The 14,336-nt window shown below is 36.2% G+C and overlaps 1 protein-coding gene across 3 annotated transcripts; it reads right to left on the reverse strand.

The window, feature by feature from the left end:
- Positions 1–752: 752 nt before the first annotated feature.
- Positions 753–13,094, reverse strand: tcf19l (transcription factor 19 (SC1), like). Of its 3 annotated transcripts, XR_012394761.1 has the most exons (5): positions 12,996–13,094; positions 9,553–10,155; positions 6,084–6,999; positions 2,234–4,071; positions 753–2,074 (listed from the first exon to the last, which is right to left on the reverse strand). XR_012394761.1 is itself a non-coding variant. In XM_681644.9 (4 exons), the coding sequence occupies exons 2-4, from the start codon at positions 9,857–9,859 to the stop codon at positions 3,744–3,746; spliced, it is 1,551 nt and encodes a 516-aa protein (XP_686736.3). In that variant the 5' UTR covers positions 9,860–10,155; positions 12,996–13,094; the 3' UTR covers positions 753–3,743. The 3 variants fall into 3 exon arrangements, 2 of the variants coding, with proteins under 2 accessions (XP_686736.3, XP_021323943.1); XM_681644.9 differs by having other exon boundaries at positions 753–4,071; XM_021468268.3 differs by having other exon boundaries at positions 753–4,071; positions 12,981–13,094.
- Positions 13,095–14,336: the final 1,242 nt, after the last annotated feature.

Raw genomic sequence — 14,336 nt, forward strand, 5'->3', positions numbered from 1 at the left:
CTAAAACCAGGCTGGCCAACTAGCTAAAACCAGCCAAACAGCCTAGGCTGGTTTAAGCTGGATTTTTCAGCAGGGTTCTCATGCATTGTCAGTTATTTTTTAATGTAATATACTTCTTCACACACATCGAAAATAAAGCTTTTAAAATTATAAGCTTTTCGCCTCATTAAAAAAAAGATTTTAAAGCTTTATTAACACTATAATTCAAATATTGAAATACAAAATTCACGGGAGACATCATATTGATTGTTGCTAAGTTTTGGCATATTGTGTGGCATTCTCATAAACCTGCTTAATTGTGAATAAAGCACCAACTAGCATAAAAAATATGTATCTTTCTGTTTTATAAATAATGCATTATAAAAGAACTTATTCAGGTCCAGGAGAGAAACATTACTGAAGAATTAAATATCCTGAATTGATTCATTAATTCGGGAGATTTTAATTAGAGTTGGAATTAAATCAAGTTTAGCTTTACTTGAAAAGTACAGCCAAGTGTGCTGAAGTAATAAACTCACACACCTTTACATAGTTCACTTTCAAATATATGATTTGAACAAATACATGAAGATAAAAAACCTACTATATATATATATATATATTCTTCACATGTTATCTTTGTGCAATAATATTACATATCTATATATACAGACAGTTACATATTGCGTTTATATAAAGATGTCACTATTTGTCAAACGTGTGCAAAAGTAACTATCAGCTTCCCACTGAATACACACAGCTGACAGATCATATTTTAAATATAGAATTCTTTATTCAGCCCTTGATTCCCAACAAGACAAGCTCTGGTGACAAGAGTCATCTGTCATTTCTAGAATGTTGAGTTAAAGTGAAGAGAGTTGAAGATCTTTTAACATTCATAAAACAGAAACTGCAGTCATACACACAGATACATCTACACAGGGTTAGTCCAGATCTAAAAAGAGCTGTGCTATTACCAGCAAAAATACATGTGCGAGCATGAAATTACACAGAAAAACCTGTTTGAGCATCAAAATTCAGGATTATAAAGGAAACATCATACTTCTTAATCTAAGCTTCTTTGATTTTAGCTCGAGTTGTAATTAAATGTTCTGAAGAAGTGGAGATATAAAAATAAAAACATTAAGTATTGCTTACAGAACCCATAGAGTAAAAGTTTATCCTCATTACCCATTTAAAACCTCCCATACAGTATTTAATGATAACATATTATTCATACATACATAGCAGTCATTATATTGGTGAAGCATGTTTGACAAGCGGTAAAGAGATAGTTCACCCCCCATAAAAATGAACATTTGCTGTTAATTCCCTCCACCTTAGACCATCCAAAATGTAGGAAACCAGCAGAAAATTAAAGATCATTTTTAGCTGTAACTGGTCCTTGGGGATTCATACAACTGCAAAAACTGTTTTAAATACAATCAGGCTGTTGAATTAAAGGGTTAGTTCACCCAAAAATTCTAATTTTGTGAATTACTCAACCTCATGTTGTTCCAAAGCCCATCCAGAGGCGTTCGATCATCTTTGCAACACAAATAAAGACATTTTAGATTAAATCAGAGAGCTCCCTCATCCTCCATAGACAGACCCGAGATGAAAACATATACCTCCAGTGGTTCAGTCATAATATTATGAAGCTACGAGAATACTTTTGTGCGCACATAAAACAAAAGTTATAGTTTATTCAACCGATTCTTCTCCTCAGTGTCAGTATATTGCGCACATTAATGAGCAGTGTGCAGTGATGTATACCGCCCGGGCCTCTGCACATGACTTCCAAAGCAAGCTTCCTACGAAATAATACATGACTGAACATGAGACATATAAAGAACACAGCCCTTTTGTGAACGTGCGCCCTATACTGACACTGAGGAGTAGAAATTGAATAAAGTATTTCTGTTTTACAGTATGCGCGCACAAAAGTATCGTCTAATAGCTTCAGAATACGCCACTGAAAGCATTTGGTCTATTTTGAGGATGCTTTTGGTATTTTTCTTGATTGATGGGAGGATGAGAGAGCTCTCAGATTTAATCTAAAGCAGCGTTTCTCAACCACGTTCCTGGAGGAGCACTGCATGTTTTGTATGGATGTCTCCTCAATCTGTCACACCCATTAGAGATCTTTCAGTCTCTGCTAACAAGCTGATGATCTGAATCAGGTGTGTTTAATTAAAGAGACATGGAAACCGTGCAGAGCTGGTGGTCCTCCAGGAACGTGGTTGAGAAACACTGATCTAAAATATCTTCATTTGTGCTCTGAAGACAAATGAAGATATATTAGGGGATTGGAATGTTATGAGGGCGAGTAATTAATAACATAATTAGCATTTTTGAGTAAACTAACATTTTAAAGGTAATGATGTTGATTGTTATCTTGCACAGACATCATTTCGCTTTATTACAGGGGTGTCCAAACTCAGTCTTTATGGGCCGGTATTCTGCATATTTTAGTTCCAACCCCAATTAAACACACCTGAACACGCTAATCAAGCTCTTTCTAGGTATAATAGAAACTTCCAGGGAGGTGCGTTAAAGGAAGTTAGAGCTAAACTATGCAGGAAACCAGCCTTCCAGGATCGAGTTTGGACCCCCCCCTGCTTTATTAAATCTCAGTGTATCGTAGGGTTGTCATGATACTGGAATTCGATACCAATTCCGTACACAATTTAAAAAACGTCTACATCTCGCTAACATTTGAGCGCGTTCTTAAACAGCGCTTATTTGCCAATGTGTTAACATGCTCAACAGAAATGACTGTGATTGACCGTAAAGGTCATCAATTCACCGAACTTACAGCTGATTACCGAGTATAACAACAGATACAGGGGCACTGGAAAGCTCTAAAGCTGTGAAGATCAGTCAGTTCATTAGTGGACCGCTCATATGTCAGCTTATAGACAGACCAGCTGATATTTGCGACTTTAAAACACTCCAAAGTCTGTATCTGTAGCTACACTCGGTAAACAGTGGTGAGTTTGGTGAACTGATGACCTTCACGGCCAATCACAGCCATTTCTGTTGAGCACATGAACACAATGACAAATCAGTGCTGTTTAAGAACGCGTTCAAATGTTCGTGGAATATGGACGTTTTATAAATTGTCAGTACTGATTCGTATCGAATTCCAGTATCGTGACGGCACTAGTGTATAGTCAAAAGTCATGGTCATTTTTGGCTCAGCCTCTTTGTTTGATTCATACTCTAAAAGTGCTCATAGTGGGTACCCCCAAGGACCACATTTCCAGCTAAATCTACCAAAATTCACCTACATCTTCGATATCAAGTAGAAGAGTAAAATAACAACAGATAAATCCTCAAAAAGATGAACTATGCCTTTAAGAAAACTCCTCCAAGCTCTCGATACTTGATCCAAAGATCATAAGATCTCAAATCATATCCAAACCTCTGTAAATACAAAATACTCTTCAAACCAAACAATTATACTCTTATTTTTAGGCTGTTTAGAGAATTCATCCTTGCGTTTTTATATATATCAAACATGTATATCGATCACGACCTGTTGAAAAGCATCCGATGTTGAGTTATAATGGGATGCTGGTTATTTTGAATCAAACACAACCGCATTTAAATCCAACTCAGTGTTCAAATCAGACACAATAAGCACCACAGCAGAAAGCGCAGACTCATTCTAGCGATCTACTACTTGATGGATTTGATTGTAATATTAATATCATCATCATCATCATGGAGGTTTGAGTGTGTTTGGTTTGTTGTGGAGCTCAGCGATGGCAGCCGCAGTGGAAGTCTGCGCTGGGGTCGAACAGCAGCGAGTCTCGGTTATGTTTGTGCGGCAGGCAGTCCAGGTGGTACCAGGCGTCGCAGTCGTCGCACTGGATCCACTGCACAGTGTCCTGCTGAGGGAGACGGCAATGCAGCGCTGCGCACGGTTCAACACCCTGAGCCACGACCACTTCATCATCATCCTCAGACGATGAAGAGGAGGAGGAGGAGCTGGAGGAAGAGGAGGAGCTGGTGGAAGAGGAGAATGAGGGAGACGGCAGGGAGGGCTGCGGGAGAGGGTGTTTCCTGGGCCGTCCACGCCGTCGCCTTCAGGGAAAAATTGTAAAATGGTACATTATTAAATGCAACGAATACATACAAATATAACTGGTTCTACTTTATATTAAGTGGCCTTAACTACTAGGTACTTACATCCAAAGATAAACGCAGTGTACTACTGTGATCATAATGTATTGCAGAACACTTCTGGTGCTCTTGAGGTGGGATACAGTTAGGGCAGGGGTGTCAAACTCAATTACTAGAGGGCCAAAGCCCTGCACAGTTTAGTTCCAACCCTGCTCCAACACACTTACCTGTAGGTTTCAAACAAGCCTGAAGGACTCAATTAGTTTGATCAGGTGTAATTAATTAGGGTTGGAACTAACCTGTGCAGAGCTGCGGCCCTTTTGGAACTCAGTTTGACAACTGAGTTAGGGACAGGTTTGGTGGTGGTACCATATGGTGGGTTTAGAGATGGGTTAAGACATAAAGGATGATCAACAGTGTATTTACAGAAATTAATTACAGATGAAATGACGTGCAGGTATTTAATCAATCATGAGTACAGTGTAAAAATATATTTACGCAATAAGTACATTGTAACAAATGAGCAATTTTAGTCTCAGCATTTATTAGTTAAGGCCACTTAATATAAAGTAGGACCCACATTTGTTACATAGTGTGTTTTCAATTATTTAGACAATTTAATTAATAATAGTGTAATAACATAAATTCCCTGATTTAACAAAAATGAACGCATTATTAATCTAATACATGCATTTAATTAGTAAAAAGTAATTACTAATATTGTCTATATATTTAATATTTACTTTTTCCCCTTTTTTAAGTCCAGAAAATAACAAATTCTCACATATTTTAAGCAGCACCTCTAGGATTTTGTAGTGACATTTTTATTTTATTTTTATATATTTTCAGCCTAAAATGATATGGCATTTTTAATAATCAAGGAGCTTTGCTGCCATACCATGGCTGGCGCGGGCACAATGATATTCTCCAATACATTATGTAATAATGCTAATGTTAGGTGGGTCTGTGTAATTTAATTAATCTATTTATTGCCAGTTTGCGCTTGTTGCGATCGAGTTCTAGAAGGAGTGTTTCTACCCGGCTTATCAAGGATTGGATGACGCCCGTGACGTCACTGGGGATTCCCAGTATAAAAGGCTGACAGCAATGGCGTCTCTCTCTCTGTCTTGCAGTCTCTCGCCCTCCCTCACCTCGGTGGTGGCTTGCGCTCAGGCGGTCTGGCTGGCGGTGCTCCGCAAGCCAAGGGATCATCCATCTAGATGCCGCTTCATTTAATGTTTTGTTCCTTTTAATCTTTTGACTCTTAGTTCGTAATGTGTTAACTAGTTTGTTTATTTTGATTCTTTGTTTTGAAGCAGGTAGGGGTTTATTTTTCATAGTCACGTTTTGTTATTTATTTAGTTTAGCAAGGTAAGCAGTGGCCCGCAAGACTCACCTATTTTTATTCCTTTCACGGTAGTTTAGGTAAGCTCTGTCCATTTAAAACAGTATAGTTAGAGACCTGTTTACCTTAGCTGCCCTACCTGTCTACTTGATTTTTGTTAATGTTTTGTCTCTTTTGAAAACTTATGATTTATGGAAAATTAAACGTATTGACGGAACGTCAATTTAACAAATCAAACGTCTGTGTCTTTCATATGTTCGGCTCAAACCTTGAATGTTTTTGTTATTCGAGCCAGTTTTGAGTTTGGGCCGTAACAGCTAATATCAATCAACTATTTAACTCTGGGTGACTTGTAAAATGTTTCGTTAATTTTCCTTCAGCCTAGTGCCTGATTTATTAGAGTTGGCCACAGCGGAATGAGCTGCCAACTATTCCAGCATATGTTTTACGCAGTACAGTACTAGTAAACACCCTTACACACTCTCTTTCACACACACATTCATTCACTACCGCCAATTTAGTTCTTCCAATTCATTTATACTGTATGTCTGTGTTTAATTATGGCAACTATATTACTAATCGCATGTACGAATGACTTTCCTTTGCTCAATGATCTAACATAACTCACCCAGTAGAGGCCTGAAAGCGTGATATCACCCCTCTGGCCTTCTCCGTCTTGCTCACCCTATTTGACGGCGAGGTCAGGCTGTAATTCTGGCTTCCGATCCCCATGCCAGTGTAAATGGGGGAGCTGTTGGCCCTCGCTCTTCGTCCGGGTCCAGACAGACAGGCCTTCTGCTGCTGGCGGAGCGGAGTCACACTGATGCCATTACCTTTACTGTGACTGATGTTCATAATGTGGCTGAACTGCCGGTTCGGTGCCACATTGAAGACACTGCCGGAGGGACTGACCACTTCAAACTGTGGCTCCAGTTTGGGCAGAGGATGCTGAAACACCTCTGATTCGGATTTATAAAGCCGTCGTCTTTTCTTGGCCTGTCCTCTTCTTCCGTCCTCCATGCGGTTTGCAGGATCATCGGAACTGTCGTCCTCCAGCAGGACCGTGTGTGCTGATTTGCGTCGGCTCTTTGAGGATGGAGGCACAGATTTAGAGGAAATCTCGCCAGCGGCTTGAAAAGGGGGCGGGGTTGTGGGCGGGGCCAATGCTGTGAACGCTGGCACATTTAAAGCAGTGTTTTTATCGCTTTTCTTGAATGTCCAGCAGCTGCCGTTCATCTTGCTCAAGCTGCCGATGGAGTTGAGGATCACCGTGGATCTGTTGATGGACAGTTTGGAAATGTCCAAATTTGGGTCTGGTTTGCGGTCTAAAGACGTTCGGATTCGGTTTTTAATGTCAGAGGAGAAAGATCCAGCTTTGGGTACGGTGATGGCATCAAAGTCCAGCGGGCGAACGCGCACTTTCTGGAAGAGGAAGTAGAATTCTGGACTGGCCCGTCCTGATTGGCCACCGATGGTGAGGGTATCGCCGTCAAAGATTTCCTTAAGGACTCCTTGCTGGAGACGCATGTCATTCACCCAGGTGCCTGCGGAGAAATGATTATAGAACATTGTGTTTAAGGGTTCATAATAAAATCATATACACTAGTCCCACACTGTAAAAAATGTTGGGTTCCACACGATCGAATGAAGGAATTATGGTAGCTTAGTAGTTTTCACAAATTTAGGTGTATTGAACATAGAACAATTAAGTCGTCCCCCCAAAAAGCTCAAAGATTGTTATTTCAACTCATTTTAAATAAGTAGTTTGAACAAATCACAAATACATTTTTTTGGAGTGCAGAATGCAACTCTGTAGGTAACTGTAGTAACGTTCGTTCTTGTTGTGGAAAGAAGACAGGGTCGGTGATTAAGGTAAGTAATTATCTTTTATTTCTTTAATAATAACACACCGAGCGATTGTGTGTGTGTGTGTGTGTGTGTGTGTGTGTTTGTGTGTGTTTGTTCTCTCCCCTCTCCCGGGTGCTTCTGTTCTCCTTAAGAATGGTGTCTCTCTGGCCCATTCACTAAAATAAACAGATGTTATTTATTATTTCTGATTGGCCAGCTGATTAGCCGCCGGGCTCTGACGCCCCATTCACACAAGGCATCAGCGTCAACGATTCCCATTCCCTTTGAATGGGTGACATCAGGCGTTGCTACAGAGTCGCTACAGAGGCGTTGCTCGCTGCAGAAGTTGGGACAAGCTCAACTTTTCAAGAAGCTTCAGCCAATCAGATCGCTATTTGCAAATACACCAGCTAGACAGTGGCCTTTTGCTGACTGAATTTCATTGGCTGACGCTGCTATGACGACCGCGTTAGCCCCAACTTCAGACAAGCCTTCAGTAAAGCGTTAAACCCCCGTGTGAATGGGGCGTGGGCATGCTCTCCTCTCTCATTGGGTAGTCAATCATGCTTTCCTCTCCACAGTAATGTTCACATAAAAATACTATTAAATGGGTTGCATATGAAGTTAATATTATATTAAAGTTAAATTTAATAGTATAAGTTATATTATAATATTAAGTTAAATTTTCTGAAACAATTTAAACAGTAATTTTATTCATATTAAAAGTAAATTATATTAGTTTATATATTGTTTATAATAGTTGTGTGTACACAAAAAAATTAAGAGCTATTTAATCTAACACACCAAAAACAGTAATGTTGTGAATTTTGTTCACAATTTAAAGGGGACCTATTATGCAAAAATCACCTTTATAAGGGGTTTAAACACAGTTGTGTGGCAACATTAAGTGAACATAACCAGCTTCTAATAGTAATTGTTTCTGTAATTTGTCTGCAGAAACACATTAGCCCCTTTCACATATACAGACCTTTCCGGAAAATTACTGGCAATTTTCCAGAAAGGTCTGTATGAGTGAACAGGCTCTTTTTGAAAATACTGCTAAATTCGTAAACTGTTTACCATGGTGCCCTAAGATTTATTACTAATTTTAAATCTCTTCCTCATCATTGGGTGCTGTACACTAGGGTAGGTTGGTCTACTTTGTCCATTCGACTCAAGCATTAGCATATCCTCGTTTACAAATCTATACTGGGTGTACTCCCATCATATCTACAGTATTACATTTGTCAAAAGCCTGTTCTTAAATATAGCCTTTGATCACAGCATATTTATTTATTGTCTGTTCCTAAAAGTGCGGAGGGAGATGGGGAAAAAAAGGCTTTTAAATATGCATCACCTTTTGCATGGAATAATCTACAAAGTGGCAGTTTAAAGAATTGATTTCACTAAATGCTTTTAAAAAGAGTTTAAATGATTTAGAAATTGAAACAGGCTGGTAGAGGGTTTAAATAGTTTGTCTGTCGATGTGTGATTCATGTTAACTGTCAATTGTTTGTTGTTTGTTAGACCCATGTGACATGTATACTGCCTAATCTTGGCCAGGACGCTCTTGTAAATACGATTTTTAATCACAATGTGTCTTTCCTAGTAAAATAAAGGTTATAATAATAATAATAATAATAATAATAATAATAACAATAACTATGGCGTGGTATACCCAGATTTTCATTATAGGGCACCTTTAAAGGGATAATTCACCCACAAATAAAAATTCTGTCATCATTTACTCACCCTTTACTTTTAGTTTCTGTTGAACACAAAAGGAATTATTTTAAAGAATTTTTAAAACCGGTAACCATTGACTTTCATATTTGTTTTTCCTACTATTGATGTTATTAGTTACAGGTTTCCAACATTCTTCAAAACATCTCCTTTTGTGTTCAACAGAAAAAAAGAAACTCATAAAAGTTTGGAAACACTTTAAAGTGAGTAAATGTTTATTTCTGGGTAAACTGTCCCTTTAAGAAACCAACATTTAATGAAATAACTTGCATTTTTAATTGAATTTTAAAGTCAGAGAGAAAGAAAGAGCAATGAATTAGTTTAATTAGGTAAAAAAAATGACCTAAAACTGCATTAAAATCAGTAATGTTTTGAAATAATAATATATTAATATTAATAAAATAGTAATAACAATATTAAGGTAAATAGCTGTCATCAGGTTGAACATATTCAAACGTTTGACAAGTAGTGAGTAAATTTATAACAAAAGTTTATAGTGAACCCACCATAGCTGCTGCGGTCCTTCACCAGAACCTTCCATCCTTCTTCTCCAGATGCGTCGGTTTCTCTCTCCACATGGAGCTCAGCGTGGATCCGGGACACGATTACCGACTCCAGAGTGACGTCACACAGCTCTGGGGCTCGTCCCAGTCGAAACACACACTGCGTCAGTGCGGGACGAAACGTGTACAGGTCCCGCACGGGGTCTGCGGATTCATTCCCATTGCTGCTGTTGCTATTGCTATTAGACAAGCCAATCCTCAACAGCTGAAAACACGGCTGAACTCCACACGACATTTTGACATCCCACATATAAAAATGTGTCGGAAAACTGCAACAGATAAAAAACAGCCGCTCCACTCACATAACACTGCACTGACGGTTCTCCATCGAAGATCCTCAGCAGGAGAATATAAAATCAGAGCCTCAAAGAAGGTTATTGTGTCTAGTAGATAAAATATGACACAAGAGTCATACTGCTAAAGGAATTATAAAATGCTCTGAGGGTAAATTAATGTCGCAGCACAGATATTTCTGCACTAAATGTCTATGTTTGAAAAGTATTATAAGTGGAAATGCAGTGTGATGATCAGATGCTGCTCTTCATTCTGAAAAACAGAACAATACAGGGCTTCAGTGACAATGCTGACATTAAGAATCATATTTACATAATTTAGATTATTAAAAAAAAAAAAAAAAAAAAAAAAAACAGGGTTCCACAAAATTCCTTCATGTCGCCCCAACACAAAGAGATAGTTAAAACTTAATTTCTTTTACAAATTTAAGTGGATTGAACTTAAAACTATTAAGTTGCCTCAAAAAAACTCAAGAATTGTGTTGTTTCAGCTAAGGTTTACTAATTAGTTTGAACAAGCAGCAGAAATCCTTTTTTGAGTGAATATTGGCCATTTTAATTAAAGTAGTTCTCTAAAAGCATATTTTGTATTATACCAGCCTTAATTAATACATGTATAACACACACACACACACATATATTATGTCAAAACGTGTGTATTAGCCATTAATCACATCCAAAATAAGTTTGTTTTGACATAATGTGTGTTTGTGTGCTATATATATTTAGCGCACACACACAGGCACGCACACGCACACACACATACATACATACATACATACATATATATATATACATATATATATATATATATATATATATATATATATATATATATATATATATATATATATATATATATATATATATATATATATATATCAGATTTTACTAAGTTAAATGTAAGACTTAAGACATTTTTAAGACCATTATGAATGACATTTTAGACTTTTACAGGGCTAAATGCTAAGGATTTTTTTTAAATATTCCAGTTAGAAAAGATTTTTCTAGGCCAATAGCCTGGAGCCAAGTTTATGCTTCTGCGCCGAGTGATCGGTGTGACCCACAGCGCATGCAACGCGCGTAGCTGTGCACTCATACTTTTGCGCTGTTTATGTTCATCAGCGCTTCCGAGCAGACCAATCACAGAGCTTGCGCTACACGTCGTTGCGATGTGTAGTTACATTTTTTGAGTGGTGCACATCAGCGACGCCAACGGCCACAGCGAGGGCTATGCGTACACGCGCAGGCTGCGCCGTAGCATACGCGTGAACTTGATGCAGAAGTATAAATCAGCCTTAAGTGGATAGCGCGTCAACACAGCACCAAGGCGCTTACGACGATCCAAGTTCGATTCCCTGGCTCGAGGACCTTTGCCAGTCCTTCCCCTATCTCTGCTCTCCACACTTTCCTGTCTGTAAAATCTCCACTGTCCTATCCCAATAAAGATGAAAACCCCTAAAAAAATAATTATACAAAAAAAAGTATAAATTAATTAATAACAATAATTTAGTTTTTCAAATATATCCATTCACAAACCCTATAACCCTTACCAAGCACAGAACAAAACATAGCTTAAAGATTTAAGTTTGATTTAAGACCTACTACACAACATTTCCATAGATTTAAGACTTTTTAAGTCCTAAAATTTAGCTTTCTAGATTTAAGACTCCGCAGATACTCTGATGTATATATGAGCAATTCCACGCAAATATCAACCTTGCCATGAAATAAATTAAGTTTTCGCCAAAATAGCAAAACCATTTCAGTGTTTATGTGTAGGCTTGTATTTCACCTTAAAACCGGTTATCGTCCCATGCCTACACACACTTAAATCAATGTTTGTTTTTAAGCTAAATGTTAATATTTGTTTTATTCTACAAGAACGTAAAAAAATATATATTGTCATTTGGATTACAAAATAAATGTTTTTTTTAAATTTGTTGTGGCTGAAAATCAGTTTTTTCAACAAACCTTGATTTTCTAACATTAATGAAGTTTATATATATAAAAACAACCCTTTAAAAATTATTCTTTATCTATTTAAAAGGTTCATATCTTAATATAGTTCGGTGCATTTAAAAAAACAGTTCTGTATATATTTTACATTTAATATTTAATTATTTTAAATGCATTTATTTATATATATATATATATATATATATATATATATATATATATATATATATATATATATATATATATATATATATATAAGATTTGTTCTCTTACCATATTTAAGAATAGAAACAAATTACAGTTAATTTCCAATGAGGTGTTACAAAATAAAAGACTAAATTTCAACTAAATTTAATATAGTTTGATTCTCTTGTTTTTTCTCATTATAACAATTTTACTTAATATTCATTAAAGTTTACTTGCTATTGCACTTTGATCTTAAGTTATTTTGTAAGATCAGTTTCAGCATTAGTACTGACAAATAATAACCTAACATATTAGACCAAAAGCTTACAGTATAGAATCAAATATACGTATTAATTTCTATATAACATAACGCACTAAACACAACACAGTAAGGTGCATGTTACAACTAACGTTAACGTTGTTATATATGCTAACATCCATTTAAGACAGCTCTTTAACGAGATAAACAGTTGCCAGGCAACGTGGAGCATGGCATTGTTCCAGCAACGCAAATATTTCTATAAACTTTACTATATTAAACGACTAAATATAAGTTATTAAAAGTCATTCAGTTATGCATAATCTGTAAGTAAGACGACCAACATCCTATTCTCTCATCAGCATCATACATTATAGCCTACAGATTGCATTACATAACTATAATAAATGACACATTAATGACATATAAACTGCACAAATACACGTTTAGACACATTAGCAGTGGTGCAGAGACGTGTAAAGCATCAAGCGAAAGCAGATGTTAGCTTGCTGTAGAGTTTTTGATCGATGAGCGTCGCGAAAGGAAGTGTTAGTGTTGTTGAAGGGAATGAACTCGCGCATTGAACACACACTCACACAAAGCCAGCTCTAAACGACTCTTTCGCGCACACAAACATGACATTTCGTCGAACGTTACGATGGCAAGACACTTACAAAAGCGTGACATACCCAAATAATGAAGGTGTATGTTTTGTAAGACGCTACAAAGAGTGTTTTATCGGCGCTCCGTGCTGAACCTTATCGCCTCCTCTCCCCAGGAAGTGCTTTGAAATTTGGCGCGCCAGGAGCAGGACGAGTTTCCTTGCGCGAAAATCAACGCCACTTCCGTCGTTGTTGTCAGGGAGACCCGCAATACAATGCAGACGGGTTTGTCATTAGCCATAAAGAAAGGCGTTTATTTTAATAAATATTGCGGTTATTTTATGTTATTATTAAATAATGTTGAATACTTAAAGTAATTAAAGTAAAATGAAAAGACAAGAAATATATTCTAAATCAAGATTGATTTTAATTTGCTTTTCTTTACTGTAATAATGTCGATTTCTAGAATATTTGTAGTCATTTAGTTTGTATAATTTATTTATGAATGCAATAATAGAAAACAGACCTGTTTTAGCCATAAATATATTATATAATTTATTATTAATGAGAACGAATTAGTTGTGTTAAAGCTATTTTATTCAGTTTATTGTTGTTTATCTTTATTATATAGTTTGATAAACTGATATATAATATAATAATGATAGTGCAATAATACTAATAATAATAATAATAATAATATGTCTATAAACATGCCACCTTCTCTGGTATTTTATCATTTAAAAAATATAATGCAGTTTTTCTCAGTCACTTTGGTATATTTCTCAGATCAGAATTGAAACTTTGCTAAACAGCAAGTACATTTCTCAAAACAACGCGTACAAATTGCAAAACACCATGGATCATCTGCAAAAGCCAGTCTCTTGCTCAAAATCCTTAGATCATCTCTCAAAACTAAATTTCTGTGTCAATAAATGTGTCAGAATGTGTCAGAAAATTACAGTTTTTCTCTATTGGTTTGGCTTATTTCTTGAGTAAATCAAAAGTAAAATTTTTTAACTTCACATAAAGGGATAGTTCACCCAAAAAAAAAAAGGATTTTTTTATTTCATTTATTTATTTTAGTTGCTTTATTTTGCGTTATTACTTCACTTTAGTTGCTTTTTGATCTTTTTGAAATCTTATATTTGTTTATTATTAATTGATTAGATATTTCTAATAACATAACAACATAAGTATAGGTGGTTCATTGCGCTGTGGAGACCACTGATAAATGCAGGACTAAGCCGAAGGAAAATTAATGAGTAGTAAGTACGAATATTTACTTATTTTAGTAGCTTTATTTTCTGTTATTATTTAATTTAATGGATAATAAATTATTATAATAGTTTTAGTTGCTTTTCGTTTGTTTTTGTTTTTGTTTAATTTATTTTCATGTTTTGTAAAAAAATTAAATGTATTACTTTATTT

Source organism: Danio rerio, chromosome 19 (genome assembly GCF_049306965.1).
Source record: "Danio rerio strain Tuebingen ecotype United States chromosome 19, GRCz12tu, whole genome shotgun sequence".
Classification (NCBI taxonomy): domain Eukaryota; kingdom Metazoa; phylum Chordata; class Actinopteri; order Cypriniformes; family Danionidae; genus Danio; species Danio rerio.